This window comes from Heterodontus francisci, chromosome 9 (genome assembly GCF_036365525.1).
Source record: "Heterodontus francisci isolate sHetFra1 chromosome 9, sHetFra1.hap1, whole genome shotgun sequence".
Taxonomy (NCBI): domain Eukaryota; kingdom Metazoa; phylum Chordata; class Chondrichthyes; order Heterodontiformes; family Heterodontidae; genus Heterodontus; species Heterodontus francisci.
This window is the reverse complement of record NC_090379.1, coordinates 96338662-96350092: the sequence shown is the minus strand read 5'-3', so window position 1 is coordinate 96350092 and position 11431 is coordinate 96338662. Positions and strand designations below refer to the sequence as shown.

Genomic DNA, 11431 nt, shown 5'->3' with positions numbered 1-11431 from the left:
ACCAATACCGGACCCTGAGCTACCACCGCATTCCCAGCATTGCTGTAGCTGTCCGAGGTCACCGTGCTTTTCATTCCAGATAACTGACAGCTTTGCATAAGCATCTTTTATTTTAAAGCAGCAACTTCGATCTCCGGCTTAAATATGTGACGAGTGGCACAGCGCGGGGCGGGGGAAGGGAGAGGCAGGAGAGAATCTGCACCCTTGTCTCCAAATTTAATGGTATCGAGGGGAGAGACCATCAAGGTTTGGTCGGATGCCCCCAGATTGCGCCGCTGGTGCGATCGCTGCTGCCACCGACTTGCGCCGAATGTCCGAGACCTTGGACGACCCGCGAGCGCCCGCCTGATTGACAGCGGGGTGCGGCCAATCAGATTCGAAGCGGCTTCGGAGTGACAAGGCCTCTGGAGCCAATCGGTGGAGCGGACGCCGGAGGAGAGGGCGGGGTTAGAGCCCCCCCCCCCCCCCTCCTTCCCCAGGTTAGGCTGAGCCGCAGGTGAGGACGGATGCGAGCGGAGGAGCAGCGCGGCCGCTGCTTTCTCTCCCTCTCATGGAGCAGCTGCGATCCATGTTCATCAGGTCTTCCTCCTGTGCCGCAACCGGCTGCACGTCCTCCACCACGGTGGGGAAAGAAGAGGCTGGGGAGAGGGGCAGGGCGCTGCAGCAGCAAGCCGGGCAGCTGCTGGAGGAGGAGGGTGATGATGAGGAGCAGCAGCAGCTCCATCAGCAGCAGCAGCAACCCGCCGCTAACCTGTTCTGGACGGCCGTCTTCGACTATGAGGCGAGCGCTGAGGACGAGCTCAGCCTGCGCAAAGGGGACGTGGTGGAGGTGCTCTCCAAGGTAGGCTGGCTTTCTGCCTCACCCCGCAACCCCGGGCAAGGCAAATGTACCTTCCTGAATCAGTCTGGTCTCAAGAATCGAGGAGCTGGCAAACGGTTTGCAAATGAAATTTAAAATAAATATGAAAACATTCTGTAGGCAAACCGGAAAAAAACCCCCAAATGTAGCATTGTTGAAGTGGGAAAGATGCTACAACGCACCACTGATCAGGAAGCCGGTGTCATTTAAAATGTACCGGGGGTACATCAACATTTGTGGACGAGACAACTCCAGTCTCCCGCACACCCCCCCCCCCCATACCCCATACCCCATACCCCATACATCAAGCTTGACTCCAAATACAAATTGACATTAACTTGTCATTTGAACACAGCTGAGAAAAACTTTATTTTTGGAGGGGAGAGAAGAGAGGAAATGATTGTTTATTGGTTGGCATAGTGTTTGTGAGGAAACGACATTGACCACACAGTAAGGTGACACATTACGCACCAATGGGCAGTGAATATGGATGCTTAGTAATGATTTAAAGGGACAGTTCCTCCTCTTCCATCCCCCACCCCCAGTATAGTTAGAATACTACAGCTCGATAATAAACAATTTCCTCTCCTCTAGTAATATTCCCCTCCCTGTCAAATTTGCTGTCACTCCCTGCATCCCCCACCCCAAATCCTTCCAAATTCATGCCCCTCTTTCTTGAAACTCCCATGTTTTTACCTCTCCATGTGGCGAAGTGACTTCACCTGCATTGCACAACCTCCTCATCCATCTTGGCCTGTCCTTGGAGACAAATAACCACACCATCCTCCTCCAACTTCCCTTTGTTATCTAGCTGGGTGGGACTGCCCTTACCTGGATCCATTCCTATCCATCCAGTCATAGCCAAAGAACTGCTGTCATGGCTTCTGTTCCTCCTCCCTTGTTACCTCTGGGGTCCCCCACGGATCCATACTTGGCCCCCTCTTATTTCTCATCTACGTATTGTACCTTGGCAACGTCATCTGAAAACATGACAGATTCCACATGTATGCTGATGACACCTGCTTTATCTCATCACCACGTTGCTCGACCTCTCCATTGCCTATGTTTTGTCATGCTGCTTCTCTGATATCCAGTATTGGATGGGCAGAAAGTTCTTTCAATTAAATAATTGGGAAGACTGAAGCCATTGTCTCCTATCCCCCTCCACAAACTCCATTCCCTGGCTATCTCCACACCCCCACCCCCACCCCCACCATTGTCTGAAGTTGAACTAGACTGTTTGCAGCTTTGCTGTCCTATTTGACCATGAGATTTTTGACCTCATGAGCTCCCCTTCTGCACCAAGGCTGCCTACTTCTACCTTAATAATATCACTCATCTCTGCCCTTGCCTCAGCCCGTCTGCTGCTGAAATCATAATTTGTGCCTTTGTTACCTCTGCGCTGACTATCCAATGCACTGCTGGCTGACCTCCCATCTTTCAACCTCTGTAAACTTGAGCTCATTCAAAATGCTTGCTATCTTAACTCACAGAAAGTCCTGTTCACCGTTCACTGTTGTGCTGGCTAACCTATGTTGGCTCTTGATCCCCAGTTTGAAATTCTCATCATTGTGTTCAACTCCCTCCCTGGTCTTACCCCTCCCTACCTCTGAACCTCCTGCAGCCCTATAACCCTTCTTTGATGAAGTAACAGAGAGGTGTTGATGCTGTGTATATGGATTTTCAGAAGGCATTTGATAAAGATAGACTTGGGTGAAATGGATAGATGTATGGCAGATTAAATTAATGCCGAGCAGTATGAAGTGATGCAATTTTGAAGGAAAAACAAGAAGAGGCAACATGGATTAATTGGTAAAATTTTAATGGGGATGTTGAAACAGAGACACCTGGGAGTTCTCACACACACATCTTTGAAGATGGCAGCACAAGTTGATAAGGCATTTGTTTTTAGAGAAAAGCATGCAGGATCCTTAGCTTTATAAATAGAGGCATAGAGTACAAAAACAAGGAAGCTATGCTAAACCTTTATAATTCACTGGTTAGGCCTTGTCTGGAGTATTATGAGCACCACACTTCAGGAAGGATGTCAGGGCCTTGGAGAGGGTGCAGGGAACAAAGAACAGTACAGCACAGGAACAGGCCATTCAGCCCTCCAAGCCTGCGCCGATCTTGATGCCTGCCTAAACTAAAACCTTCTGCACTTCCGGGGACCGTATCCCTCTATTCCCATCCTATTCATGTATTTGTCAAGATGCCTCTTAAACGTCGCTATCGTACCTGCTTCCACCACCTCCCCCGGCAGCAAGTTCCAGGCACTCACCACCCTCTGTGTAAAGAACTTGCTTCGCACATCCCCTCTAAACTTTGCCCCTCTCACCTTAAACTTATGTCCCCTAGTAACTGACTCTTCCACCCTGGGAAAAAGCTTCTGACTATCCACTCTGTCCATGCCGCTCATAACTTTGTAAACCTCTATCATGTCGCCCCTCCACCTCCGTCGTTCCATTGAAAACAATCCGAGTTTATCCAGCCTCTCCTCATAGCTAATGCCCTCCAGACCAGGCAACATCCTGGTAAACCTCTTCTGTACCCTCTCCAAAGCCTCCACGTCCTTCTGGTCGTGTGGCGACCAGAATTGCACGCAATATTCTAAGCGTGGCCTAACTAAAGTTCTGTACAGCTGCAGCATGACTTGCCAATTTTTATGCTCTGTGCCCCGACCGATGAAGGCAAGCATGCCGTATGCCTTCTTGACTACCTTATCCACCTGCGTTGCCACTTTCAGTGACCTGTGGACCTGTATGCCCAGATCTCTCTGCCTGTCAATACTCCTAAGGGTTCTGCCATTTACTGTATACTTCCCACCTGTATTAGACCTTCCAAAATGCATTACCTCACATTTGTCCGGATTAAACGCCATCTGCCATCTCTCCGCCCAAGTCTCCAACTGAATTCCCCATCGAAATCTCCCTGCCTCTCTACCCCTCTCTCCTCCTTTAAGACACTTCTTAAAGCCAATGAATGGAAGTTTTTGTTAGGTATCGGGCATGGTGAATTCATCCATAATATTTTGGTACCATTCATGCTGAGCAAAGATTTTTCCATAACTCTTGCTTCATTCTTCATATTTTTGAAAAGATCATCTATTTTTATACAGTTGAGCACTTTTAGATGCTGTTATCTGACAGTGCATTGCACCATTGAACATGACTGTGTATTTACTTATGTTTTATATTTCGAGATAACAAAGTAAAACAGAGCTCCAGTTTAAGTCAGGTGGCCAGTTGTGGAAGCCAGCTGGTCAGTTGTGGAAGCCAGCTGTGATGCTGGCTGGCCATTAAATAAAATTGATGAAAATGGAGTAAAGTCGATTTTGCCCATCCCCACAACAATTGCATCTATATGTTAAATTGAAGAGCACCTTGGCCAGAGTGTGGTTCAAGATGTAACACTTACTGTAAATTATGGTAATGTGTGTCGTTGCCTTGTACTGCATTCCAGCATAGTGTTGTTCTATCCACAGCTCAGTGTGTCCGTAATCTTCTTTCTTACTCGTGCCTCTCCCCCGCCCGCCCCCCCCACCAAAATCTCTGCCGAAAAATCTTATTAAGCTTTCTCATTGAAATTGTATTTAGTGTTGCATTCTGATTGATCTCACTGTGGTTTTTGACTTTTGAAAAAACAAAACAAAATGTTGGCTCAGTGAACAGCAACTCATTCAGCATCTGACAGAGTAAGGCTGGTTAACATTTTAGATGTGACCCATCATTGGTTTTAATTAAGGACTACATGCAAAATGTTACACCAGCTTTCCTTTCATTGTTTATTGTGCATTTAGAGCAATTTCTAGCTTTATTTTAGATATCCAATATTTGTTGTTTTCCACTGACTTGTCCCTTGCTGAGCTTTGCTGTTGTGGGGATAAAAGTTCATTTTTACAGGCAATAGGGGAGATTTAGAACATTAAAATGTGGTCTTTATGCATTATTTTATTGGTTGCATCTCAGTACATTTTTCAAACAAAAATAAAGGAAGTTATAAGGTTGCAATCTAATCTTGGGGTGCAGGTGCCAAATAATCCATTACCAAGTTTTAGGCTTTCTGGTTTATGGAATTGTCATGACCATGAGATGGGAATGTGACTTCTTAACTTGCCACGTTAACAGCCTTTACACCTATAAACACGAAATCGGAATTGATTACAACACGCTAATTTGGAGAGATACAGCACTGAAACAGGCCCTTCGGCCCACCGAGTCTGTGCCGAACGTCAACCACCCATTTATACTAATCCTACACTAATCCCATATTCCTACCACATCCCCACCTGTCCCTATATTTCCCTACCACCTACCTATACTAGGGGCAATTTCTAATGGCCAATTTACCTCCCAACCTGCAAGTCTTTGGCATGTGGGAGGAAACCGGAGCACCCGGAGGAAACCCACGCAGACACAGGGAGAACTTGCAAACTCCACACAGGCAGTAGCCAGAATTGAACCTGGGTCGCTGGAGCTGTGAGGCTGCGGTGCTAACCACTGTGCCGCCCATGCTAATGCTGAAAGCTGCTCCTGTTATTGCTGGACAGTGTCCGCATATTTTATTGTGCAGTCAGTTGCTAAGGTGATTAGTTATTTTTATGATCAATGGTGGTGGGACAATTGAGTGTTCTTCTGTGAAATGATTTATTCATAGCAATTCAAACAATATTTTTAATTTGATCTATTTTATGCTGAGATACTGGACTCTCTAATTTTTCTGTCAATTTTCTCTGTGCACTTTGTGAATTTATAGTTCTGTCTGCTACTAAGGTACAACTTTAGTGTTGTAAATTCTCTGAACCAATGTTGCGTGAGTCTTGCAGTAAATTTTAGGCAAAGGCAACATGTTCTCAAAATTCGAACAACACTGAAGTAACGAGTAGTCTTGAATTAATCCATGCCTATAAAAATTTTCAGCAGACAAGTACCCAAATGATTACATGGTCACGTGCACCTTGTGCCAAAGCGACCATGTAGTTCCTGTTTGAGTCACTAATCTGTCATAAATCAGCCAATCTAACCAAGGAGGGCAATAGGAACAAAACAATTTACCTAATTGTATGTGACCATTCTTAATCTGGCAGCTGTGTGGTTAATGCAGAAGGACTGGGGCTACCATGGGTTTATTTCTTGTCCAGGGTTATTATTTCCTGAACACTTGTAAATATAATTGTGTTTGTGTGGATTTCTGGGTGAGGACAAGGCTGAGCTTGGCTAATATCTTGCACAGTTAAAACAACCCAGTGCCACTCATTGCTTAATGTGGAACATGCAAAATGGCATTTGCGTGAACTGTTTCCCACCAATGAATCATTGCCTGTTTTTATGATTATTGTTCTGCGCTTAAGGTTAAACTGCAATTGGATGCCAGAAATGGATGTGTGTTCTATTCTTCAATACTGACCTTCCTGGCCTTGATAAGTTTATCCTCCCATTTTTCTCTTGACTCCCCCTCCCTCCGCCCCGCAACATAGAAAATGTAAATGATGTTGGTCCAGGATTTATGTTTTTTCTGATATGGCAATGGCCATTTTAAATGAGGTCTCTTTATACTCTCGAGTTTCTGGCTTCTGTTGATTAAACTTACTTTATATTGGGTTTGTTTATTTTGTGCCTAGCACACTGTCTAAACCTGTTCTTTCTTCTTTCTTTTGGGCCTCCTTATCTCGAGAGACAATGGATATGCGCCTGGAGGTGGTCAGTGGTTTGTGAAGCAGCGCCTGGAGTGGCTATAAAGGCCAATTCTGGAGTGACAGGCTCTTCCACAGGTGCTGCAGAGAAATTTGTTTGTCGGGGCTGTTACACAGTTGGCTCTCCCCTTGCGCCTCTGTCTTTTTTCCTGCCAACTACTAAGTCTCTTCGACTCGCCACAATTTAGCCCTGTCTTTATGGCTGCCCGCCAGCTCTGGCGAATGCTGGCAACTGACTCCCACGACTTGTGATCAATGTCACACGATTTCATGTCGCGTTTGCAGATGTCTTTATAGCGGAGACATGGACGGCCGGTGGGTCTGATACCAGTGGCGAGCTCGCTGTACAATGTGTCTTTGGGGATCCTGCCATCTTCCATGCAGCTCACATGGCCAAGCCATCTCAAGCGCCGCTGACTCAGTAGTGTGTATAAGCTGGGGGTGTTGGCCGCTTCAAGGACTTCTGTGTTGGAGATATAGTCCTGCCACCTGATGCCAAGTATTCTCCGAAGGCAGCGAAGATGGAATGAATTGAGACGTCGCTCTTGGCTGGCATACGTTGTCCAGGCCTCGCTGCCGTAGAGCAAGGTACTGAGGACACAGGCCTGATACACTCGGACTTTTGTGTTCCGTGTCAGTGCGCCATTTTCCCACACTCTCTTGGCCAGTCTGGACATAGCAGTGGAAGCCTTACCCATGCGCTTGTTGATTTCTGCATCCAGAGACAGGTTACTGGTGATAGTTGAGCCTAGGTAGGTGAACTCTTGAACCACTTCCAGAGCATGGTCGCCAATATTGATGGATGGAGCATTTCTGACGTCCTGCCCCATGATGTTCGTTTTCTTGAGGCTGATGGTTAGGCCAAATTCATTGCAGGCAGACGCAAACCTGTCGATGAGACTCTGCAGGCACTCTTCAGTGTGAGATGTTAAAGCAGCATCGTCAGCAAAGAGGAGTTCTCTGATGAGGACTTTCCGTACTTTGGACTTCGCTCTTAGACGGGCAAGGTTGAACAACCTACCCCCTGATCTTGTGTGGAGGAAAATTCCTTCTTCAGAGGATTTGAATGCATGTAAAAGCAGCGGGGAGAAGAAAATCCCAAAAAGTGTGGGTGCGAGAACACAGCCCTGTTTCACACCACTCAGGAGAGGAAAGGGCTCTGATGAGGAGCCACCATGTTGAATTGTGCCTTTCATATTGTCATGGAATGAGTGGATGATACTTAGTAGCTTTGGTGGACATCCGATCTTTTCTAGTAGTTTGAAGAGACCACGTCTGCTGACGAGGTCAAAGGCTTTGGTGAGATCAATGAAAGCAATGTAGAGGGGCATCTGTTGTTCACGGCATTTCTCCTGTATCTGACGAAGGGAGAACAGCATGTCAATGGTCGATCTCTCTGCACGAAAGCCACACTGTGCCTCAGGGTAGACGCGCTCGGCCAGCTTCTGGAGCCTGTTCAGAGCGACTCGAGCAAAGACTTTCCCCACTATGCTGAGCAGGGAGATTCCACGGTAGTTGTTGCAGTCACCGCGGTCACCTTTGTTTTTATAGAGGGTGATGATGTTGGCATCGTGCATGTCCCGGGGTACTGCTCCCTCGTCCCAGCACAGGCATAGCAGTTCATGTAGTGCTGAGAGAATAGCAGGCTTGGCACTCTTGATTATTTCAGGGGTAATGCTGTCCTTCCCAGGGGCTTTTCTGCTGGCTAGAGAATCAATGGCATCACTGAGTTCCGATTTGGTTGGCTGTCTGTCCAGCTCATCCATGACTGGTAGAGGCTGGGCTGCATTGAGGGCAGTCTCAGTGACAGCATTCTCCCTGGAGTACAGTTCTAGGTAGTGCTCAACCCAGCGGTCCATCTGTTTGCGTTGGTCAGTGATTATGTCCCCCGATTTAGATTTGAGGGGGGCGATCTTCTTGATGGTTGGCCCAAGAGCTCTCTTCATGCCATCATACATTCCTCTGATGTTTCCGGTGTCTGAGGCCAGCTGAATATGACTGCATAGGTGTTGCCAGTAGTCGTTTGCGCAACGCCTAGCTGTTCTTTGTGCAGTACTTCTGGCTGCTTTAAGTGCTGCGGATGTTAAATCGCTGGGGGCTTTCTTGTAGTTCAACAGTGCAATGCGCTTAGCGGCTATGACAGGTTCCAGCTCTTCATTGTGAGATTGAAACCAGTCTGCATTTCTCTTCGCACTTTTGCCGTAGGTGGTCAAAGCTGACTCATAGATGGCGTCTCTGATGTGGGCCCACTTGGTCTCAGCATCCCCTGTGGGAGTGTTTTGAAGGGCTGTTACAAGTGAATTTGGAAATTTTTGTAACAGCTGTGGGTGAGAAATTCTGCTCGTGTTGATGCGCGGGTGGCCCTTCTGCTTGGAATGATGCAACTTCTTTGGTCTGAGTCTAACCTTGCAGCACACCAAGGAGTGGTCGGTGTCGCAGTCCGCACTGTGGAATCTGCGTGTGATTTGAACACTGTTTAAGGTGGCTCGCCTTGTGACAATGAGGTCTAGCTGGTGCCAACGACGTGATGTTGGGTGCCTCCATGAAACCTGGTGACAGGGTTTAGTGTGAAAGAACGAGTTGGTGATGCAGAGGTTATGATAGGTACACAACTCAAGCAGTCTCTGCCCGTTCTCATTCATCCTTCCAACGCCATAGCGCCCAAGGCAGGAGGGCCATGAGTCATGGTCGGCCCCAACCCTGGGGCACTATCACTAAGTGCACTATCACTTAGTATATACTCCCTTTTGATTATTAGTAATGTATGTGATTGGATCCAAGGAGCGTCCAGAATAATTTGTAGTCCTACTTTGTTTGAGATTAACTTCCAGTTCATTCCAAAGATCAAGCTTAAGTAATACAAAATTCAGATTTATGGTTATTGAGTATTTGAGGCATTTTTACTTAGATTTCAGCCATTACAATTTTACTCGGGTCGAAGTAAACCTTATTACAACAAGCTGAAGAGTAACTTCACAGGATGCCAACCTATATTTGGTTTCAATTTGGATGGGTCCCAGGAATTATTTACCAAGACAATTTGTATATATTAAGGAATAGGGAAAGACAGCTGGAGAATAGGAAGAAAGCAGGAAGCCACAGATTATGAATAACATGCAAGGATGTTAAGAATAAATTGTATCAAACAGGAGATGTTAGAAATGCTCAACAGGTTAATCTGCATCTGCAAGAGAACAGATTGTTTGTTGGTGCACTTGGGACTCTTCATCAGAATGGCAGTGTTAAACTGTAAGAAGTTTATTTTATTTAAAGAGGTGAATTTGAGATTCAAAATTCAAATAGACAATTACTTTTATGGGGATGCTTTTCTCTGTCATATAATTGGGTTGTGTTTGTGGGAAAATACAGTAAAAGAACTATGACATTGGATGATCTATAAGATTATTGAGAGTACTTGTTTAATAGAATTGAAGATGGAATCTTAGTGTGTATCCACAGTGTATAAAAGACACTGTCACACTTAGTCCATTTTATTTGACTTCATACTGTCAGCAGATCAAGGAGAAATGATGAGTGCTGTCAGGGACAAAAGCTTGGTACAATGAGCTGGAATAAATCAATTCTTTTATTTTCTTCCTCTGTTGTCTGTTTAGGATTCCAAGGTCTCTGGAGATGAAGGCTGGTGGACGGGCAAAATCAATGACCAGGTTGGCATCTTTCCCAGCAACTATGTCACCAGTGCCCCATGTTACAGTAAGTTGCAAGGTCGAAGCACAGAGGACTACTCTATCCCACTGGAAATGGACTTCAATGAGCTGCAGTTGGAGGAGATTATTGGCATTGGTGGCTTTGGTAAAGTCTACAGAGGCATCTGGAGATTGGAGGAAGTAGCTGTTAAAGCAGCTCGGCAGGACCCAGATGAGGATATCAGTCAGACCATTGAGAATGTTAAGCAGGAAGCAAAACTATTTGCAATGCTGAAGCACCCCAACATCATAGCCTTGAAAGGCGTTTGTTTGAAGGAGCCCAATCTCTGCTTGATCATGGAGTTTGCCCGTGGGGGCTCCTTAAATAGAGTGTTGTCAGGCAAGAAGATCCCCCCTCATATACTTGTCAGCTGGGCAGTGCAAATTGCAAGGGGCATGAATTACTTGCATGAAGAAGCAATTGTTCCTATTATTCATCGGGACCTCAAGTCTAGTAACAGTAAGTATATCGGAGATGTGAGCTGCAAATTGAACACCACCCGGCAAGGATGTACTTGTTGATTTGCTGGGAAGAATTCATACAGCCTGTGGGGGATAAGTTGTTTTGCTGCATACATTGTGCTGGATAAAAGTATATTGTGAAATGAAGTAATACAAATTCAGGCTCGCTTCACTTCTTCAGTCGTGATGTGCAATGAATTCCCTTGAATGTGCTTTTAGTGTTGGAAATACAGAAGAAAATGATGGTAGGATTAACATAATATGTAGTGTAGCCTGTCATAAAAAATCTATCCAAATGGTACAATTTGCAGATTTCTTCCACTGCTGCACTGTAATTTGATTGTACTATGGTCCAAGAAAGACAAGAGTACCTTACCAGAACACAGAGTCAGAAATTGGAAGGAACCAGATCCTGGTGGATTGGGGGGTTGAGAGTAAGGCAGCTTTTGGGTTTTAAAAAAAATGCAGTTTAAGACAATGTTTGGCAAATGAGCCCTGTTTGGGCAGGTCTTTCTCTTTGCAAACTAAGGATTGTAACATCTGTCTACGTTGGGACAAAGGAACATTCAACCCTCGGAGCCCGTTCCCCCATTCATTTAAGTCGTGGCTGATCAATAACCAAATCTCATTTAACCTGCCTTCATTCCAGATCCCTTGATACCCTTGCCTAACAAAAATCTGTTGTTCTGGATTCTCATATCAGATGAAAAA

The 11431-nt window shown here is 45.8% G+C and overlaps 1 protein-coding gene across 2 annotated transcripts in view; it reads left to right on the top strand.

Moving 5' to 3' along the window:
• Positions 1 to 492: 492 nt before the first annotated feature.
• map3k9 (mitogen-activated protein kinase kinase kinase 9) overlaps positions 493 to 11431 on the top strand; it is a 187009-nt gene continuing 176070 nt past the window's right edge. For both annotated transcript variants that reach the window (XM_068039548.1, XM_068039547.1), the window contains exons 1-2: positions 493 to 841; positions 10166 to 10718. In XM_068039548.1, coding sequence (XP_067895649.1) covers positions 551 to 841; positions 10166 to 10718 — 844 coding nt within the window. In that variant the 5' untranslated portion in view covers positions 493 to 550. The remainder of the gene's footprint in view (positions 842 to 10165; positions 10719 to 11431) is intronic.